This window comes from Prionailurus bengalensis, chromosome D1, assembly GCF_016509475.1.
Source record: "Prionailurus bengalensis isolate Pbe53 chromosome D1, Fcat_Pben_1.1_paternal_pri, whole genome shotgun sequence".
Taxonomy (NCBI): Eukaryota; Metazoa; Chordata; class Mammalia; order Carnivora; family Felidae; genus Prionailurus; species Prionailurus bengalensis.
In genome coordinates, this window is record NC_057346.1 from 57809479 (window position 1) to 57832735 (window position 23257).

At 37.3% G+C, this 23257-nt stretch overlaps 1 protein-coding gene across 2 annotated transcripts in view; it reads right to left on the bottom strand.

Annotated features, from left to right (window-relative positions):
• PPME1 (protein phosphatase methylesterase 1) overlaps positions 1-23257 on the bottom strand; it is an 88056-nt gene that overhangs the window by 22277 nt on the left and 42522 nt on the right. For both annotated transcript variants that reach the window (XM_043580271.1, XM_043580272.1), the window contains 4 exons: positions 11502-11559; positions 10986-11037; positions 5235-5389; positions 4271-4361 (listed from right to left, as the gene is read on the bottom strand). In XM_043580271.1, the coding sequence (XP_043436206.1) occupies positions 4271-4361; positions 5235-5389; positions 10986-11037; positions 11502-11559 (356 nt within the window). The remainder of the gene's footprint in view (positions 1-4270; positions 4362-5234; positions 5390-10985; positions 11038-11501; positions 11560-23257) is intronic.

Genomic DNA, 23257 nt, shown 5'->3' on the forward strand with positions numbered 1-23257 from the left:
AGGTTGTGATCTCAGGGTCATAGGATACAGCCCTGTGTTAGGCTCTGCGCTGAGCGTGGAGCCTGCTTAAGATTCTCTTTCTCCTTCTCCCCCTTTCCCCAGCTCAAGCTTGCACGCGCTCTCTCTCTCTCTCTCTCTCTCTCTCTCAAAAAAGGGTGGGGGGAGATGGGCAGAGCATTACAGACAGAGGGCACATTGTGAACAAAGGGACTGTGATGTGGAAAAGTTAGTAGGATGAAGACAGAGTGCAAGGAGAAGCAGGGGAAAGCAAAGGAGGAGTGTGAATAGGAGAAAGGGATAGGTGGGCAGAGATGACTTCTTAGAGGGCCTTGCATGCTATGATATAGAATTCAGAAGCTTAGATACTATTTTAATAGATTAGGCCTCTCAGTTATCTACCTACATATGACTAAGGGCCAAGCAAAGCAGCTTCATGTCCAGGGGGAACTGGAAACACTACCTGAAGCAGGCAATCAGAATGCATTTTTTTAAATCTAATTTTTTAGCTTAAAAAATCATGTAAAATTTTAAAGGGCAACCCCTTTAGATAAAGACCTTGCTTCCTATTTTAATGATAGATGTGATCAGAACTATTCATTTTTCTATCCACCAACAGATCCACCAACTGAATTTTCCATCCACCAACTGAACCTGCAGAATCTACAAATCTACCAGTATTTATAAATCACATACTCTCCCTTCATGACTGTTTAATATATGAAACACCTCTTTTCCTATTCAAGGCCAACCTTAGGAACTGGTTCGCATCTCTTCTTGCTATAAATTATTATCCTATGTGTCATCATTTTTTTTCTCTAGCGGATATTATAAAACATCTTTTAAAAACATTCTCAAGCCCACATTCACTACTAGATACCATCCCATTTTTCTGCTCTCCTAGACAACAAAACTTCCCAAAAGTTATCCTAAAAAATAAGTTATCTTACTTGCTTTCTCCATTTTGTCATCTCCTATCCTTTCCCCAACTAATATCCTCAAACATATATTTGGAGGGGGGGTTATCGCCTACTTATTTTCTGTGATTGTCTTTGTCAAGGTCACCTTTACTCATGCCAATTAAAAAAAAATTTTTTTTTTAATGTTTATTTTTGACAGAGAGAGAGACAGAGCATGAGCTGGGCAGGGGCAGAGAGAGAGGGAGACACAGAATCTGAAACAGGCTCCAGGCTCTGAGCTGTCAGTACAGAGCCCAACGTGGGGCTCGAACTAACAGACTGCGAGATCATGACCTGAGTTGAAGTCGGACACTCAACCAACTGAGCCACCCAGGTGCCCCTCAGGTCAATTTTAATGGTCATTTTTTAGTCCTCATCTTAACTGATCTCTCAGCATGTGACACAGATGCTCTCTCCCTCCTTCTATAAACACTTGCTATACTCCTTTAGTTTTCCTTCTATCTCACCAACTGTGACTTTTCAGTTTCCTTTGTTGGATCTTTCTCTTCTTCCCAAGCTCTAAATATTGTGGAGTTTCCCAAGGCTCAGTTCTTGGAATTTTTCTATCAATATCAAATCTCTAGGTGACTGCATTCAATCTTTTGGCTTTAAATATTATCTATGTAATAATGATTCTCCAATTTATCTCTAACTCAGCCTCTTCTAACTAGTATAGACCAGTAACTACTTGACCTTTCTGCTTAGAGGTATAATAACCATTTCAGTTTATCCAAACAAAAATCCTGATTCCCTGACCCTTTACCTGCTCCCAAATCTACTTCTCTTTGTCTCCACCATTCATTTGATTGCTTGGACTAAAAATCTAAAAGTTATCCTTGAATGCTGTGCCTCCTCCTACCCCCACCCCTCATTTCTCTCCTGACATCTGATCTGTAAGGCATTCCTGTCAGTTGTATCTTCAAAATACATTCCAAATACTCTCCTATACTACAATTGCCTCCTAATCAATTTCCCACTTCCATTATCACACCCATCCCTTTCCCTTCCCCTAGTGTTTTCCTCAGAGCAGCCAGAGTGATGAAACCAAAGTGTAAATCCTTATCTGTCCAACTTTTAAAGCCTAGGCTTCTAATGACTATGACCTATTGTCTCTCATTAGGATGACCAAGAAAGCAGAAGTGGGAATTCACTTTGATTTAAATCTTTACTGAATTAAACAGGTTGGCTTTGTATTTCAACATCTTTCTTAAAACCTGGAATATCCACAATAACTATGAGTCATAAACTTGATTCAGATATCCAGCCGAATACAAAATTATGACATACTTCATAGTATTCTTTGATTCTCAGGTTCAAGAAGTGGGATCTAAAAATCAGTGGCTCTTATACAACGCAGAACATTTTAACATGCAACAAACAGAACCCTCATCCTATCCCACATCTGCCACTAGAATCAAGACTCTATCTCTTTTTAAAATTTATTTATCTTGAGAGAAAGAGAGTGCACGAGCGAGGAAGGGGCAGAGGGAGAGGAACAGAGAGAATCCCAAGCAGGCTCCAAGCTGTCAGCACAGAACCTGACATGGGGCTTGAACTCACAAACTGTGAGATCATGATCTAAGTTGAAATAAAAAATCGGAGGCTTAACCAACTGAGCCACCTTTTCTCTTTTCAGAAAAGATCCACCAATACCCTCATGCTGGATTAAGTACCTATCTTCTATAACTTTGTGCTTCCTTCACTGTACTGTGTTTAAATATTTACTTGTTTGTATTCCCAGTTTTTGGATGATAGGAACTAAGTCTGATTCATCTCCAGTTCTTAATCAGGTAGTAAGTAACACATCTTAGGGACTAAAAAACCAAAGTTTACTGAATAAATTTAAAAAGTTATTTGGTGGGGGGGGTCCCTGGAGGGCTCAGGCAGTTAAGTGTCTGACTCTTGATCTCATGGTTCAATCTCATGGTCTGTGAGACCAAGCCCTACATCAGTCTTTGTGCTGATAGTGTGCAGCCTGCTTGGAATTCTCTCCCCCTCTCTCTGCCCCTCCCCATGCTGGCTCATTCTCCCTCTCCAATTATTCCAAAAAAATTATTTGGAATAATTTTCTCACTGTTTGCTCCTGGGGAAGAAGGCAGGGTGCCTCAGATACATGCTGAACTGGCAGCAGCTTCATTCTGAAATGCTGTGGCTGCCAAAGATGGAGAGATCTTTGGTGTTGATGAGGGAACAGGAATCCTGCACCTCAGTAGTGTGAGCAAGGAGAGATAGAAGCAACCTCACCAAACACAAACATCATTTTGGCAAGCCATATTTGGCATGAGACCCTCTGTCTTAGAAAAACTACCTCAGATACATTTACCAGGTCCTTAATTTCCAGCTGATCTCTTTGATTCAATGAACAGATATGTTCTGCCTGCTAAGGCAGCCAGCAGTATGCTGTATGCTATATGAAAGTACAAAAGAAATAGAGGATAACTTCTGCCCTTATGATGTAGGAAGAATCTTAAGACAGGAATGAAAATTAACAATATAAGCATATCCTTTCGGGGAGACTTAAGAGGTAAACAGTACAATATAATATAGACAGAGGTCTTTAGCAATTTAACTGAGGGAGTAATCTGAGTGGTTTGGAGGACTTAGAGAAGGGTTCTGGGAAAGGAACTAGAGATGGATTTTGAAGAAGAGGTAGGAAGAGAGGATACTAAAGTTTTTTATCCGAAGATTGATTTCCTTGGGGGAAGGGCAGTGTTTTACTCATTTCTGAAATTTCATCCTTTAGCACAAAGTGTTTAATAAATATTTAATCAAATAATTGAATTAATGAATAAATTAATGACAAAACAGCCTTTACTTTAGTGGAAGTCATAGCCAATTCAGTGATTTTTATGAAAACTATTTACCCAAAGGGTTTTTATTTACCCAAACCCAAATAAAAACAGAAAGGAACCTATGCCCATCCTCTGTTTCTCCACCATTTTCTCTGGAACACAGAAAGTGAATCCAGAACATGAAGCATCAGAAGTAGAAAAGGCCTTAGAGTCTCATTTAGTCCAAACTCCTACCTCAGAAATGGAGATAGCTAGACAGGAGATAATCCATAATTATTAAAATTGTAGGAGGTACTATAGTGTATTAGAAAAAGGATGGATTTTAGACAACTGGGCCAAGTGTGAAACATTTAAATATTAAAAATAATTCTGCACTTTACATAAATGTTTCCACACATGATATTACAATAAAGCTAAGGCTTGGAAACTGAACTATTCTTTTGAACTTGGTGCCTGAGCTGATGAAAAAGGACAGTTAGAATCTAACATTCAAAATATAGACAATATAGATTTGTGGGTTACCTCCATTCAATGGCATTCTCTAGAGACTTGAAGGTTTTAGGACGACCACGTAAGAAATTCTGCATGCTATTAAGTGCATCCATGGCTGTACCTAGATGTTAAACAAATACTTTAACCACAGCACTTAACATATTTTAAGCATTTACATTTACTGGGCCAACTGTGTATATCTGCCCTCAATGATGGTAGAATTCAGTGATGTTTTGGGGAAAAAAGATGCAGCTTAAAAAAATTCAGAGACTGATGTGATAGCAAGTTTCGAAGATGGCCTCCAGTGATTTTTGCCTCTTGATATTCACTCCCTTGTGTAGTCTTCTCATACTGAATAGGGGCTGACTTGTATAAGCAATCGTATGACTTCTGAGTGGGTCATAAAAGACATGGCAGCTTCTTTTTAACATTAAATATAATTATGGGACATACATACAATTGAAACATTATGTAGCCCTAAAAGATATTTACAAAGAGTTTTCAATGACATGGGAAATGACCATATAATATAGGGTACGGGTGCAATGGGTGAAGGTGTCAAAAGGTACAAACTTCCAGTTATAAAATAAAAAAGTCTTCAGGATATAATGTACAGTATAGTGACTACAGTTAATAGTATATATTGTGTATTTGAAAGTTGCTAAGACAGTAGATCTTAAAAGTGCTCATCACAAGAAAAATAATTTATTATGTGTGGTGATGGATGTTAACTACACATACTGTGGTGATCATTTCATAATATATACACATATTGAATCATTATGTCATACAACTGAAACTAATAAAATTTGTATGTCAATTAAAAAATACTCAGAATGCCTTTGCCACAAAGTAACAGAAAAAACGATATAAAGACAGAGGGACATAGTTCAAGATGAGTAGAGATCAATAAATTAAAATAAGGTAATAATAATCTACCATGGATCTCTTATAAATCAAAGATTTTGATTTAGTCAGTACTAAGAAAACTTACCTTCTACAACATCGATCATACAGAGACCCAGGAGGCTTGGCACTAAGTTAGATGATGCTGTGTGGACTGCAATAGCTCCACCCATACTATGTCCAATCAGCATAATTGGAGGAGGGAGGTCCCCATACATGGCTTCAACCACATTGCCAACATCCCTGCAAAGAGAAGGAAACAAAGCTGGGAATGTTCTCTGACAACACTAAAAATCGTTTTCTTTCCTAATTCCTTTGTTTAGTCTGCAACTAACAGTGCTAAGACAGTAAAGGTCTACTGGGCCATCTTGAAAATATACCTATGTCAATCTCTTAGCATGCCCCCACCCCCACCCCCCGTATCTATTCATGTAGCCACACATTTAGCTCTTCTAATAAACAGGACCAAGAACCCAGGTTTTCTGATTTTCATATACCTTTATTTTAAATGTAAGCTTGAAACTCTGGACAAATAATTTAAGTGCTCTATGCCTAAATTTCCCCAACTATAAAACAGAAAACAATTTTATTAAGCATTCTAACATAGTAAAGTTTAGAGTCACAAGATGAATTGCAGCCCTACTTTATTTTTTATTATGTGGACTTGAATTAGTTATTTAATCTCTCAGGCAGTTATATCTATAAGATGAAGATAAGAATATGATTTACTAAATATATATATGTGTGTGTGTGTGTGTGTGTGTGTGTATATATACACACACATAATTTACTATTCGAGATTAACTGAAACAGTGAATGAAAACTACTTTGAAAAGTATAAATGCTATTCAAAGGTTAATTGTTACTTATAATTTGTCAAGTAAGTTGCTTGAAATATGAACATAAATGTAAGTACAATGTTCTGAGAAACTAGAAAGATGTTCAGAGCTAATTTTTATTGACTTCTGTCTTCGTTTTTAATTGAGTGGATCGGTTAACAAAGTCAAACCTTAAAGCTCTGAAAGTGAGAACTGAAGTAGGAACCTGGGTTTAATTTGCATATAGGCCCTCTTTGCTACAGCAATAGGTAGGTATGGTATGTTTTCAGAGACCACTGGCTCTACTGTCTTCTGGGAGTGGCTGAGTCAGTTAACTTCAAAAGACAGTTTTGTGTTGCTGGGTGTTATTATATACCTCAAGCACCCATATAGTGTTAGCTAAATAGAGCAGATGTGGATATAGGAAACACAGCCTTTCGAATATGATCTCCAAAGTATTTAGAATGGAAAAGTAAATGCTATGAATTAATCTTTTTGTTAAAGTTTATTTATTTATTTTGAGAGAGATAGACACAGCATGAGTTGGGAAGGGGCAGAGACAGAAATCCCAAGCAGGCTCCACACCACCAGCACAGAGCCCAATATAGGGCTCAAACTCATGAAACTGTGAGATCATGACTTGAGGAGAAGCCAAGAGTCAGATGCCTAACTGACTGAACCACCCAGGTGCCCCTCAGAAGAAATTAATCTTAAAAAGTCTCATAAAACAGGGCACCTGGGTGGCTTAGTCAGTTAAGCATCCGACTTAGGCTCTGGTCATGATCTCTCAGTTCATGGTTCGAGCCCCGCATCAGGCTCCGTGCTGACAGCTCGGAGCCTGGAGCCTGCTTCAGATTCTGTGTCTCCCTCTCTCTCTGCCTTCCTCTGCTTGTACTCTGTGTCTCTCAAAAATGAATAAACACTAAAAACAATTTTTTTTAATCTCATAAAACAATTACAGATGTGAATAGGGTAGCTGTAGCACCTGCAGATAATCTGAATGGCAGACAAGGAGGCCCCCAACTTTATAAGTGAAAAAAAATAGTTTAAAAATATTCCTTTGGAGTTAAAGTTAAAACTTTTGGTTGGTAACAATTATAATAAAATAAAAGGATGCTATAGAAGATTATCTAAGTCCAGGTCTCCCTAAAATACTCAGTAACCTAGTTGCAGGGGTTCTGTGATGAAGGTGGACAAGGTCTGAAACAAAGCAACTCCACACTGCATCTAAGCTTAGCAAAAGTGTATTTCATCCAGGTAAAAGGTGGTTACTGATCATCTACTACAAGGAGAAATTTATTCTTATTAAAGTTAGCCAAACTACCAAGATTAGTGCCTTGAGACATGTTCTGAAGTTCCAAAAAAATAAAACAAAGATGAAGAAGCAGACGTTATCTACAAAACTAGCTGTAACTAGATATGCCACAATTTAGGTAGATGCTTTAAAAGGAGATTCTATCATACTTATCAATAATGGGTTCATTTCCTGAGAAGCAACAGACATAAAAGAAAAAGAGTATCAGAGCAACCTGAACCAATTCTTGGTTCTTCTACTTTCAGGGGAATTACATTTTATGTACGGTTGAGATTCCGAAGTTGATACACAAGGGAAAAATCATGCTGTCAGTACTACTTGAAAATTACATTAACTGTCCATTAAATATACCCATTTTGAGATTTTTGTTTCAGAGTGACTGAATTCAGAAATCATATAAATATTTTATTGCTTTGACTATTTCAACAATAATCTAACTTATTAGCTCTTCTGGTTCTTGGTAATCATCTTCAACTGTGCTGGATGGTTTTAGTCATCTATTTTCTTTTTTTTTTTTTTTTAATTTTTTTTTTCAACGTTTATTTATTTTTTGGGGGACAGAGAGAGACAGAGCATGAACGGGGGAGGGGCAGAGAGAGAGGGAGACACAGAATCTGAAACAGGCTCCAGGCTCTGAGCCATCAGCCCAGAGCCTGATGCGGGGCTCGAACTCACGGACTGCGAGATCGTGACCTGGCTGAAGTCAGACGCTTAACCGACTGCGCCATCCAGGCGCCCCAGTCATCTATTTTCATTTTACCTTTCTTGCCAGTTATCAACTGGCAACTCTCAGCTCCAATTCATCCTTCCTTGCATGTTCTCCAAAATTGGATCTGAGGCCTTTAAATATTTTTCCTTTCCAGCTGGCATAATGTTAAGCTTTATCAGTAGAGGGTGCAGGAGAGACACTGCAGAAAGGGTTTTGCTCCTAGTTCATGTAGCATGGTAAGCACTATATAGCACACACAGCTTCCCCAGTGCCCAAATCCTGCAGCACAGGTGGCTTCTCTGGCACACCATCCCCCCAGGCCCAATTTTTCCCTAGTATTATTAAGATAAAATTGGTACATAAAAATGGCAAATAATGTATATAATTTGGTAAGTTGGGATATATGTATACACTTCTTTTACGATCACTATGATTAAGGTAATAAACACTTCCAAAAGTTCCTTTGTGTGTGTGTGTGTGTGTGTCTGTGTGTGTGTCTGTGTGTGCACGAGATAAGAACACTTAACATGATATTTACCCTCCTAACAAACTTTTTAAGTACACGATTATGTCATTATTAAGTATAGGCACCATGTTATATAGCAGATCTTTGGAACCATTCCCGATATTTTTGTTGCAGAGTGCCTCTGGTGAGATACCTCCCTGTGAACAGCTTCCCCTGCACCCTAGAGGGCAGGTATCTGGCCAGTTCTGCCAAAGTGGCATCCAAATGACTTCTCGGTCTTTAGTAAGCCACAGTCATGCCCTCTACAACAGGGTCTAAATCTCAACCTCTTCCATTAGTGTTCTCTGTCAGCCCAAGGTGATAGTTCTCTGCTTCTTATATCTGCTATTCTTCCTTTTTCTTGAAAAGTATTCCAGCTTTACTGAGGTATAACCGATAAAATTATAATATATTTAAGGTGTACAACGTGATGATTTGATATATGAGTATACTGTGAAATGACTCCCACAATCAAGTTAATTAAACATATATTCTTCAGTGTTCTCTTTACTACTTTTTTTTTTTGAGAGCCAGCATGAGAGCAGGGACAGAGGTGGGGAGAGAGAATCTTAAGCAGGCTCCATGCTCAGTGCAGAGCCAGATGCAGATGTGGAGCTTGATCCCACAACCCTAAGGTCATGACCTGAGCAGAAATCAAGAGTTGGATGCTCAACCAACTAAGCCACCCAGGCGCCCCTGTTCTCGTTATTTCTTATTAGCCACTTCTTCATTACTCCAATCCCCTATTATAGTTAATAAGTCTTTATACTAAACTTTCCCTGTTTAAATTACTGTGATTTTTCTTTCCTGATTGTCTCAGACTGATACATTATTAGGCAATGTATCCTTCAGGTCCTCCTTCAATTAATTCTTCAAATTCCTGTAGGACATCATCCAAGTCATCATAACCCTTTGGCAACCTGGCAACTTAGATGATGGATTTCACTTTTTTGTCAACAGTCAGGAAACCTTAAAAATTGTTCACGAATCTTTCAATAGGTATCACCAACATACTTGATTATCTTGGGCTTTATTGTTCTCATATTACAAAGGCATTAGGAACAACTGAGAGAACAGATTCTTAGCTCCCTTCTCATGGTTTCTTAGGCATATGGTCATTGAATGGAATGGTACCATATATTGTTATTTTTCTCTCTCTCTGCCAAGCACCATAGTTGAATGATCACACTTCTGGTCTATTAACTGTGTGACCTCATACAGTTAGTCATTTAATCTGAGTTAGTATACTCATTGGGTAAAACAAGAAAAAAGGATAATATGTACACTACAGAATTAATAATGTAGATAATTAAAATAAATAACTTAATTAAATAAATTATTTATTCTTAATAAGTGCTTAATTTACACTTAATAAAGTCTGGCAGATATCACACAAACAGTATCTGCTATAACAATAAAACTATGACCACATGAGTTTCATTTCTGAAGGTAACACAGTTTACTCTTGAATTAAAGTTGCTAAAGTAAGAAGGGACAAGATATTTTTGGCCAAAGTTGATCAAATACTTGAGAGACCATGTATTAAAGCCGGGTAGTTAAAAGAATCCTGTTTACAATATAGGTCAGTGGTTCCCAAACACCAGTCACAGGACTGGCTGCATTAGATTTCTTTACAGAGCTTTATCAAAATATAAATAAATGCCCAGATCCCCCGGTAGAAGCACTAATTCAGTAGGTCTGGGGTAAGGTCATATCATCTGTATTTCAATCACTTATTAGGTAAATCTGATGAGTGACCATGTTTGAGGCTACTGTACATACTATAGTCCTCTTGTACTTTGAGGCCCAGGGTATCACTAATTCTTCCTTTTAAAAAATTTTTTTAGTGTGTTTTACTTTTGAGAGAGAGAGCAAGGGAGCACAAGCAGGGGAGGGGCAAAGAGAGAGGGAGACACAGAATTCAAAGGAGGCTCCAGGCCCTGGGCCGTCAGCACAGAGCCCAACACGGAGCTTGAACTCATGAACTGTGAGATCATGATCTGAATTGAAGTTGGACTCTCAACTGACTGAGCCATCCAGGTGCCCCTCATTAATTCTTTAATATCTTGTTCTTGTCTCTCTAGGAAGTTGGATAAAGAACGTGGGCAGGAAAACTTAAGAACATCTTACATGGCAGGGTCTTTTGTATACAACCCCCTTTTCAAGCGTAAGTTCCCAATAGATATCCAGATTTTATTCAACTCTGTCAACAGAAGAAAACTTTGCAAAAGACAACAGAAACTAAACTGTGCCTCAAAGAATTTTCAAGTGCTTTATGTGATGACATAATGCTGAATATATCAAGAAAGATGGAGGTTTCTTTCAGGATTAAATACTAAGGAGACACCAAATACAGGGGAAAAACAACAGAAATAAAATTTTATCTATGCTAATTATTGTACAACAGTCTCACTAGGAGAGTAAATAGTTACACTACTATTTATAATAGTAATGGAAGCTAGGTGATGTATAAACAATATTACATTACTTACTTTGCCATTGTTTCTGCAGACAGGTCTTCAGAATTCTTGACTTTTGTTTCACCTAAAAAGAAAATATTTAAAAAAATAAAATTCCCAAAAATACAAATTATAAAAGCAACGGTATTCTCTTTTAAAAATCTCACTTTTGGGAATGAAATGCAGACTTTATGGTTGTGTATGATGGGCTCAGCAAGGATTTTCTATGTTAAAGATGCATCTTGATAATTGGGCACCCTAAGGAAGATGTAACTCCAGTAGCCTAGCAAAGATTTATTTACATTCCTTATACATCATCAGCATCAGAATTTGGTTACATTAAAGGACATTTTCATAGCTAAACAATAACATATATGTGTATTTATAAAATATCTTTTGTAAAAGCTGGAAACTAAGACTTCCCTCAAAGAGCCCAAATGGAATGGACCAGGTTATTCTGTGGCCATATTGAAACTTGTAATAGTTAAGAGTATTCAAAGGGGTTGGCAAATTTATCAGAGTTAGTGACTAATTATGTACATCACTCACCATGACCTCGCAGATCTAAAGCCACAATTCTACACTGAACCCTACTAATGATCGCCGCCTAGGAAGAAAAGAAAATCTGGTTTAGTAAACTTTCCCCATTACCAATGATAACTGTTGAACGAATACCTATCAGAATTCAAGAATCTCAAGATAATCAAAGGAAGACTTTCCTTTTTTTTCTCATTTGAGTATAGTTGGTGTATAATGATACATTAGTTTTAGGTATATAACATAGTGATTTGACAAGTTTATACATTAACTTATGCTCACCAAATACAAGCACTATTACAGTTATCAGTGACTGTATGCTATGCCTTTTATTTCTGTTACTTATTCATTCCATAGCTGGAAGCCTATATCTCCCCCTTCCCTATACCTATTTAGTCCATCCCTCGACCGCTTCCCCTCTCAAACCATCAGTTTGTTCTCTGTATTTATAGCTCTGACTCTGCTTTGTTTCTTCTTTTTGTTTTTAGATTCCACATACAAGTGAAATCATATGGTATTTGTCTTTCTCAGACTTATTTCACTTAGCATAATACCCTCTAGGTTTATCCATGTTGTTGTAAATGTCACAATCTCATTCTTTTTTATGGCTGTGTAATATTCCATTCTTTAACCATTTGGCTTTAACCATTTGTCTAGCAACAGACACTGAGGTTGCTTCTATATGTTGGCTATTGTAAATAATGCTGCAATAAACACAAGGGTGCATATATCTTTTCAAATTAGTGTTGGGTAGTCCACTACCCAGTAGTGGAATTATTGGATCATATGGCATTCTTTTTTTTTTTTTTTTTATTTGAGAGAGTGAGAGAACACGGGCAGGGAGAGGGGCAGAGAGAAACGGGGAGGGGGGGGAAAGAGGGAATCTTAAGCAGGCTCCACACTTAGTGCAAAGCCCAACATGGGACTCGATACCATGACCCTGAGATCATGACCTGAGCCAAATTGGGAATACAAAACTTTTCAATTTAAGTAAAACTAAAAAACTGACGATTCTCTTCGTTTTTGTACATACTTTGGTTCTATCCCCTTTTTTTAAAATTTTCTTTTTTTAAATTTACATCCAAGTTAGTTAGCATATAGTGTAACAATGATTTCAGGAGTAGATTCCTTAATGCCCCTTACCCATTTAGCCCATCGCGTCTCCCACAACCCCTCCAGTAACCGTCTGTTTGTTCTCCATATCTAGGAGTTTCTTCTGTTTTGCCCCCCTCCCTGTTTTTATATTGTTTTTGCTTCCCTTCCCTTACGTTCATCTGTTGTGTGTCTTAAAGTCCTCATATGAGTGAAGTCATATGATATTTGTCTTTCTCTGACTAATTTCGCTTAGCATAAAACCCTCTAGTTGCATCCACATAGTTGCAAATGGCAAGATTTCATTCTTTTTGATTGCTGAGTAATACTCCACACATCTTCTTTATCCATTCCTCTATCAATGGACATTTGGGCTCTTTCCATACTTTGGCTATTGTTGATAGTGCTGCTATAAACATTGGGGTGCATGTGCCCCTTCGAAACAGCACACCTGTATCCCTTGGATAAATACCTAGTAGTGCAATTGCTGAGTCGTAGGGTAGTTCTATTTTCAATTTTTTGAGGAACTCCGTACGGTTTTCCAGAGTGGCTGCACCAGTTTGCATTCCCACCAGCAGTGTAAAAGAGATCCTCCTTGTCCGCATCCTCACCAATATCTGTTGTTGCCTGAGTTGTTAATGTTAGCCATTCTGACAGGTGTGAGGTGGTATCTCATTGTGGTTTTGATTTGTATTTCCCTGATGCTGAGGGATGCTGAGCATTTTTTCATGTGGTGGTTGGCCATCTAGATGTCTTCTTCAGAGAAGTGTCTATTCATGTCTTTTGCTCATTTCTTGACTGGATTATTTGTTTTTTGGGTGTTGAGTTTGGTAAATTCTTTATAAATTTTTGATACTCGCCCTTTATCTGATATGTCATTTGCAAATATCTTCTCCCATTCTGTCGGTTGCCTTTTAGTTTTGCTGATTGTTTCCTTCCTGTGCAGAAGCTTTTTATCTTGATGAGGTCTCAATAGTTCATTTTTGCTTTTGTTTCCCTTGCCTCCAGAGACATGTTGAGTAAGAAGTTGCTGCGGCCAATATCAAAGAGGTTTTTTTTAATATATTAAATATAATTTATTGTCAAATTGGTTTCCAAACAACACACAGTGCTCATCCCAACAGGTGCCCTCCTCAATGTCCATCACCCACTTTCCCCTCTCCCCCACCTCCCATCAACCCTCAGTTTGTTCTCAGTATTTAAGAGTCTCTTATGGTTTGCCTCCCTCCCTCTCTGTAACCTTTTTTCCCCCCTTCCCCTCCCCCATGGTCTTCTGTTAAGTTTCTCAGGATCCACACAGGAGTGAAAACATATGGTATCTGTCTTTCTCTGTATGACTTATTTCACTTATCATAATACTGTCCAGTTCCATCCATGTTGCTACAAATGGCCAGATTTCATTCTTTCTCATTGCCAAGTAGTATTCCATTGTATATATAAACCACATCTTCTTTATCCATTTGTCAGTTGGTGGACATTTAGGCTCTTTCCATAATTTGGCTATTGTTGAAAGTGCTGCTATAAACACTGGGGTACAAGTGCCCCTAATGCATCAGCACTCCTGTATTCCTTGGGTAAATTCCTAGCAGTGCTATTGCTGGGTCATAGGGTAGATCTATTTTTAATTTTTTGAGGAACCTCCACACTGTTTTCCAGAGTGGCTACACCAGTTTGCATTCCCACCAACAATGCAAGAGGGTTTCCGTTTCTCCACATCCTCTCCAGCGTCTATAGTCTCCTGATTTGTTCATTTTAGCCACTCTGACCAGCATGAGGTGGTATCTGAGTGTGGTTTTGATTTTTATTTCCCTGATGAGAAGTGACATTGAGCATCTTTGCATGTGCCTGTTGGTCATCTGGATGTCTTCTTTAGAAAAGTGTCTATTCATGTTTTCTGCCTATTTCTTCACTGGACTGTTTTTCAGGTGTGGAGTTTGGTGAGTTCTTTATAGATTTTGGACACTAGCCTTTTATCAGATATGTCATTTGCAAATATCTTTTCCCATTCCATCAGTTGCCTTTTAGTTTTGTTGACTGTTTCCTTTGCAGTGCAGAAGCTTTTTATCTTGATGAGGTCTCAATAATTTTTGCTTTTAATTCCCTTGCCCTTGGAGATGTGTCGAGTAAGAAATTGCTGTGGCTGAGGTCAGAGAGGTTTTTTTTCCTGCTTTCTCCTCTAGGGTTTTGATGATTTCCTGTCTCACATTCAGGTCCTTCATCCATTTTGAGTTTATTTTTATGCATGGCATAAAAAAGTGGTCTAATTTCATTCTTCCACATGTCGCTGTCCACTTTTCCCAGCACCACTTGCTGAAGAGACTGTCTTTATTCCATTGGATATTCTTTCCTGCTTTGTCAAAGATTAGTTGGCTATATGCTTATAGGTCCATTTCTGGGTTCTCTATTCTGTTCCACTGATCTGAGTGTCTGTTTTTGTGCCATCTATCCTGACTTTAAAATATGACTCTCTTCACCTAAGTCCCTCTTTAAGTCCTAACTCTTCCTCAGTTTTCATGAAACACATAGTAAACACCTCAAAACAATGAACCTCTGAGTTCTACTATTACCTATGATTCTCATCCATATTCGTTGGCTATCTTTTCCCTACTCTAGAAGGAAAATTCTCTAGATAAGGACCATGAGTAAGTATGCATCTTGGCTCAGGATATCACACAAATGTGACATTTAGATCATGAAATAACCCTGAAAGCAGTACAAATCATGAAATCTACCAAATATTCTCTTAAGATAGATACAACATGGGGTGCCTGGGTGGCTCAGTCGGTTAGGCATCTAACTTCAGCTCAGGTCATGATCTCTCAGTTCACAAGTTCGAGCCCATGTTGGGCTCTGTGCTGACAGCTCAGAGCCCAGAGCCTGCTTCAGATTTTGTATCTCCCCCTCTCCCTGCCCCTTCCCTTCTCACACTCTGTCTCTGTCTTCTCCCAGAATAAATAAACATCAAGAAAAATTAAAAAAATAGATACAGTAGTATACACAACCTTGTACCACAGTTAAATAAAAATATATTGAAAAAAATCGTATCATGAGGAGGTACAATTTTTGAAGTTTAAGCAAACCTGGAATAATTGGAGAGCTTCTTCCTCAAATAAACTAGATTCTTTGACAATACATCATAACTAGTGTTAGTAAATGTCATCAACATTTTTTACCTTTTGGGAATATAATGGGTCTAGCCTAACCCTCACATTTTATAAGTGAGGAAACGGAGGCCAAGAGAAAGGAAATTATTTGCTCAGGGTAATAAAACAGATTAGTAGTAAAAACAGAACTAGAATCAAAGTAAGTTACAAATACAGTCAATGTATAACACAAAACAAGTCAAATTTCTTAAGTCACCTTCCCCCTCATTTTATTTCTAAGTGATTACATATATCAGCTTGAATATAGTCTCATTATAAAAGTGTTGAAAATATAGAAAAGTAATAAGAAAGAGAGGAGATAAATCTCTTTGATGTAGCCCTCTGTCATCTTGGTAAAGATGGCTTTTTTTCTTCAGATTTATCGAGATATTACTGACATATTACATGTAAGTTTAAGTTGTACAATGTGATGATTTGATAAATGTGTATACTGCAAAATGATCATCACAATAAGGTTAGTTAAGATTTCTATCCCCCCACATGATTACCATTTACTCTTATGTGTGGTGAGAACATTTAAGATAGACTCTCTTAACTTTCAAGTATATAATAGAGAATAAGCAATTAACAGTATATACATACCACACAGTATGTAATGTAGTATATTAGATCCCAAGAACTTAATCTTATAGCCAAGAGCTTATACTCTTTGACAAATATCTCCCAATTTCCCCCACCTTGCACCCCTTGACAACTAATATTAATATCTATTACTATAAATCTGACTTTTTTAGATTCTGCATACAAGTAAGAACATGAAGTATTATTAGTCTTTCTCTTATTTCACCTAGCATAATATAAAGCCTTCAAGGTTCTCCATGTTGTTACAAAAGGCAGGATTTCCTTCTTTTTTTATGGCTGAATAATATTCGTGTGTATCAGTTTCTTTATCTATTTATGTTGAATGTTTAGGTTGTTTCCATATCTTGCTTATTGTCAGTAATACTACAAACATGGGGTACACATACCTCTCTGAAAGTGTTTTTTTCACTTCCTGTAGATATACATCCAGAAGTGGGATTGCTGGCTCACATGGTAATTCTATTTTTAATGTTTTGAGGAATTCTATACTGTTTTCCATAGTGACTGTACCAATTTATATTCCCACCAACAGCGCACAAGTGTTCCCTTTTGTCTACAGCCTTGCCAACGCTTGTCTCTTGTCTTTTTGATAACAGCCATTCCAACAGTTGTGAGGTGGTATCTCATTGTGGTTTTGATTTGTATTTTCCTGATTAGTGATGCTGAACATATTTTCATGTACCTGTTGGCCATTTGCATGTCTTCTTTGGAAATATGTCTATTCTTTTGCCCATTTTTGTTTAAAAAAAATTTTTTTTAATGTTTATTTTTGAGTAAGAGAGAGAGAGAGAGAGAGCATGAGCAGGGGAAGGGCAGAGAGAGAGGAAGACACAGAATGTGAAGCAGGCTCTAGGCTCAGAGCTGTCAGCACACAGTCCCCAGTGCGGCTTGAACTCATGGGCTGTGAGTTTAACTTACCTAGCCAAAGTCGAACGTTTAACCAACTGATCCACCCAGGCGCTCCAGTCTTTTGCCCATTTTTCAACTGGATTTTTTTTTTTTTTTTTTTTTTTTTTGCTATTGCGTTGTATGGATTCCTTACACATTTTGGATATTAACCACTTATCACATAGACGGTTTGCAAAAATTTTCTCCCATTCCATAGGTTGCCTTTTCATTTTGATGATAGTTTGATGTAGTCCCACTTGTTTCTTTATGCTTTTGTTGCTTGTACTTTTAGTGTTATACCCAAAAAATCATTGCCAAGACCAATGTCTAGGGGTTTTTTTTCTTATATATTCTTTTAGTAGTTTTACAGGTTCAGGTCTCACATTTAAATCTTGAATTCATTTCAAGTTAATTTTTGTGAGTGATGTGAGACAGAGGTCCAATTTCATTTTGTATGTGGTTATCCAGTTTTACCAATACTATTTACTGAAAAGATTATCCTTTCTCCATGGAGTCTTCTTGGCTTCCTTGTCAAATATTAGTTAACTGTATATGCATGGCTTTATTCCTGAGGTCTTCATTCTGTCCCATTGGCCTAAGTGTCTATTTTTATGCCAGTGCCATACTGTTTTGATTACTATAGCTTTGTAATAAAATTTAAAATCAGGAATTGTGATGGCTTCTTCTCAGGATTGTTTTGGCTATTCATTACTTTTGTTGTTCCACTCCAATTTTAGGACTTTTTCTTTTTCCATGGAAAATGTCATTGAAATTTTGACACGTATTGCATTGAATCTGTAGATGGCTTTGGGTAATATGGACATTTTAACAATATTAATTCTTCTGATCCATGAATATGGGGTACCTTTCCATTTATTTGTCTTCTTCAATTTCTTTCATCAATGTCTTATAATTTTCAGTGCACAGATATTTCACCACCTTGGTTAAATTTATTCCTAAGTGTTTTATTTATTTGCTATTATAGGTGGGACCATTTTATTTAGTTCTTTTTCAGATAGTTCACTGTTAGTATATTAAATCACATTTTAAAAATCAGCCAGAGGGGCACCTGGCTAGCTTAGTCATAGAAACGTGCAACTCTTGATTTCAGGGTTGTGAGTTCAAGCCATACATTGGGTGTAGAGATTATTTAAGTAAATAAAATTGTTAATAATCACCTAGAGGGGGGTCTGGGTGGCTCAGTCGATTAAGCGTCCAACTTTGGCTCATGTCATGATCTTATGGTTCATGAGTTCAAGTCCTATATCAGGCTCTGTGCTAACAGCTCATAGCCTGGAGCCTGCTTCAGATTCTGTCTCCGTCTTTCTCTGCTCCTCCCACACTCGTGCCCTCGCTCGCAAATATAAATAGACATTTAAAATTAAAAAAAAAAATCACCTAGAAAATGAATTCTGTTTCTACTTCCATTACTCTAATGAATGAAAAATGGATAGGGGTGTCTGGGTGGCTCAGTCGGTTAAGCATCCAACACATGGTTTCAGCTCAGGTTTCGTGAGTTAGTGGGTTCAAGCCCCACATCAGGCTCTGTGCTGACACTGCGGAGTCTGCTTGGGATTCTCGTTCTCCCTCTCTTTCTGCCTCTCCCCAACTCATGCTGTCTCTCAAATAAACTTAAAAAAATTTTTTAGAAAAGAAAAATGAGTAACTTTAAAAGAGAATAATGGACTGAAATTCTACTGTACTTTGCTATTTGTTCTTGAAAACTAATTTACTAGAGTTATTTAACACATTATGGTGGCAGTAAAGTCTTCAATGCCAAAAAAAAAATCTGTATTTTGGAAATAAAATTAAGTGGCAAAGATTGTGTCAAGTTTGCTTTACTGTTCTATATTAAAAAAAAAAGATAACAACAAAATATGCATTTGAAGGAAGTAACTGTCAATTCCAATTTTAACTTAAAAGCAATAATTTATAATCTTATGTGCCTGTCAGAAAACACTGACAATGTTATAAAATTGATTTTTCCATTCACTTATTTAACAAATCTTTCTATAGCTTATAAAAATCTGGCACCAATTGCATAATGGGGTTGCGGTATGAAAAAGACAGGCAATGTTCCTGTTCTCATGACATGTATATCCTAGTGTGGCAAATTAAGAATAGGAAACAATAAAAGAACAAAGTAAATTCAACACGTTTCATAAGTAATGAAAAAGTGTCAGAGCACATCCATAATAGTCATTCCAGATCTTGTCTCAAATGGTACAACTTTCCCACTTTTGGAATGTTTCAATGAAATGCAGCTATTTAAGAACTAGACTTATCTGACCACTCTTCTTTTCTTTTTTATTTTAGTGTAGTTGATTTATAATGTCACATCAGATTCAGGTATACACCTTAGTGATTTGACAAGTTTATATATTATGCTATGTTCATAAGTATAGCCACCATCTGTCCCATTACAATAATATCATTGACTGCTGACCTTATGCTATGCTTTTTATTCCTGTGACCTACTCATCCCATAACTGGAGACCTGTATCTCCCTCTCCCCTTCACCCATTTTGCCCAGTGTCCCCCTTTCCCTCTGGTAACCAACAGTTTATTCTTGGTACTTACAGTTCTGATTCTGCTTTTTACTTATTCATTTTTTGGCCTCAATTTGTGAGTGGTATCATATGGTATTTACCTTTCTCAGTCTGATTTAATTCACTTAGCATAACACCTTCAAGGTCCATCCATGTTGCCTGAAATGGCAGATCTCATCCTTCCTTATGGTTGTGTAATATTCCTTTGTATACCACATTTTCCTTATCCATTCATCTACTGATGGACTCTTAGGTTGCTTCCATGTCTTGGCTACTGTAAATAATACTGCAATAAACATAAGGGGTGCATGTATCTTTTGAACCAGTGTTTTTGTTTTCCCTAGGTAAATACTTAATAGTGGAATTCTTGGATCATGTTATTTTTGTTTTTAATTTTTTGAGGAACCTCAATACTGCTTTCCACAGTAGCTATACCAATTTACATTCTCACCAACAGTGCCTGAGGGTTCCTTTTCTCCACATCCTAACACTCCTTGTTTCTTGTCTTCTTGATTTTAGTGACTGCAACAGGTGTGAGGTGATACCCCATAGTGGTTTAGATTTGCATCTTCCTGATCATTGGTGATGTTCAGTATCTTTTCATGTGTCTATTGGCCATCTGTATGTCTTCATTAGAAAAATGTCTATTCAGGTCTTCTGCCCATTTTTTAATTGGACTGTTTTTTGGTCAAGTTATAGGAATTCTTTATATATTTTTGGATATTAAACCTTTATTAGATATATCGTTTGCAAATATCTTCTATTCAGTAGGAGACAACCATCCTTTTGTTTTGTTGATGGTTTCCTTTGCTTTCCAAAAGCTTTTTTTATTTTGATGTAGTTCTAATAGTTTATTTTTGCTTTTGTTTCCCTTGACGTAGGAAACTTACCTAAAAAATGTTCAGGGACACCTGGGTGGTTCAGTTGGTTAAGCATCTGACTCCTGATTTCAGATCAGGTCATGATCTCACAGTCGTGAGATTGTGCCCTGCATTGGGCTCTGAGCTGAGCATGGAGCCTGCTTAGGATTCTCTTTCTCCCTCTGCTCCTCCCCACCTCAAAAATATGTTGTTATGACTGAGGTCAGAGAAATTACTGCCTGTGTTCTCTTCTAGGATTATTTATGGTTTCGGGTCTCACATTTAGGTCTTTAACCCATTTTGAGATTATTTTTATGTGTGGTGCCAGAAAATAGTCCAGTTTTCCCAGCACCATTTATGAAAAGACTCTTTCCCCTATTGTATATTCTTTCCCACATTATCATAGATTGACCGTCTATAAGACATTCACATATATATATATGAGGTTTATTTGTGGGGTCTCTATCTTGTTCCATTGACCTATGTGTCTTTTTTTTTTTGAGAGAGAGAGAGAGAGAGTGAGAGCAAGTGGGGAGGGGTAGAGGGGGAGAAAGAATCCCAAGCAGGCTCCATGCCAGTGCAGAGCCCAACATAGGGCTCAATCTCACAACAGTAAGATCATGACCTGAGCCAGCATCAGGAGTCCAGCGCTTAACCAACTGAGCCACCCAGGCGCCACTCTATGTGCCACTCTATGTGCCAGTATCATACTGTTTTGACTACTACAGCTTTGTAGCACATCTTGAAATCTGTAATTGTGATACCTTTCCCAGGATTTCTTTGGCTATTTGGTGTCTTCTGGAGACCCATACAAGTTTTAGTATTATTGTTCTAGTTTTGTGAAAAATGCTGCTGGTATTTTGATAGTGACTGCACTGAATCTGTAGATTGCTTTGGGTAATAAGGATATTTTGACAATATTAATTGTTCCAATCCATAAGCAGGGAGTATCTTTCCATTTGTGTCATCTTCAATTTCTCTCACTAGTGTTTTATATTTTTCAGAGTACAGGTCTTTCACCTCTTTGGTTAAGTTTATTATTTTATTCTTTTTGGTATTAACTGTAAATAGTATTTTTAAAGTCTCTTTTTGTAACTTCACTGTTAGTGAATAGAAATGCTACCGATTTCTGGGTATTTTGTATCTTGCCACTTTACTGAATTCATTTATTACTTCTAGTAGTTTTTAGTGGAATTTTTAGAGTTTTCTATATATATAGTATGTCATCTGTAAACAGTGACAATTTAACTTCTTTACGAATATGGATGCCTCTTATTTTTCTTGCAGGATTGCTGTGGCTAGGACTTCTACTATGTTGAATAAAAATGGTTACAGTGGAATCTTTGTCTTGTTACTGATCTTAGAGAGAAAGCTTTCAGTTTTTCATTACTGAATATGATGTTAGCTGTGGGTTTTCCATATATGGTCTTTATTATGTTGAGGTATGTTCCCTCTAACCCCATTTTGTTGAGTTTTTATCATGAATAGATGTTAGTCTTGTTAAATGCTTTCTCTGCATCTATTAAGATGGTCATGATTTTTATTCTTCGTTTTGTTGATGTGGTATATGATGTTGACTGATTTGTGAATACTGAACCATCCCTGCATCCCAGGGATAAGTCCCACCTGATTGTGCTGAATGATCCTTTTAATTTATTGCTATATGCTGTAAGCTTGTATTTTTTTAAGGACTTTTGCATCTATGTTCATCACGGCTATTGGTCCACAGGCTTTTTTTTTTTTTGTAGTGTCTTTGTCTGATTTTTGTATCAGGACAATGCTGGCCTTGTAGAATATATTTGGAAGCTTTCCTTCCTCTTCTATTTTTTGGAATTCTTTGAGGAGAATGGGTATTAACTCTTCTTTGAATGTCTGGTGGAATTCACTTGTGAATCCAATTGGTCCTGGACTTTTATTTTCTGGTAGTTTTTAGATTACTGATTCAATTTCATTTCTTCTTTTTTTTTAAAGTTTATTTATTTATTGAGAGAAAGCAAGAGTGTGCTCAAGTGGGAGAGAGGCAGAGAGAGAGGGAGAGAGAATCCCAAGCAGGCCCCCTGCTGTCAACACTGAGCATGAGGCAGGGGTTCAAACCCATGAACTGTGAGATCATGACCTGAGCCAAAATTAGAGTCAGACACTCAACCGAGCCACCCAGGTGTCCCTCAATTTCATTTCTTGTAATTGGTCTATTCAGGTTTTCTATTTCTTCCTGGTCCAGTTTTGGAAGACTGTATGTTTCTAGAAATGTATCCATTTCTTCTAGGTTGTCCAGTTTGTCGGCATATGATTTTTCATAGTATTTTCTTATAGTCCTTTGTATTTCTGTGGTATCAGTTGTTACTTCTCTGATTGCTGATTTTACCTATTTGGGTCCTATTTTTTCTTGATGAGTCTGGTTAAGAGTCTGTCAATTTTTGTTATCTTTTCAAAGTACCAGCTCTTGGTTTGATTGATTTTTTTTTCTATTCTTCTAGTCTCTAGGTCTTTTATTTCTGCTTTGATCTTTATTATTTTCTTTCTTCTACTCACCTTGGGCTTTGCTCTTTTTTCTAGTTCCTTCAGGTGAGGATTAGATTGTTTGAGCTTTTTTCTTGTTTCTTGAGATAGGCCTGTATTGCTATATACTTCTC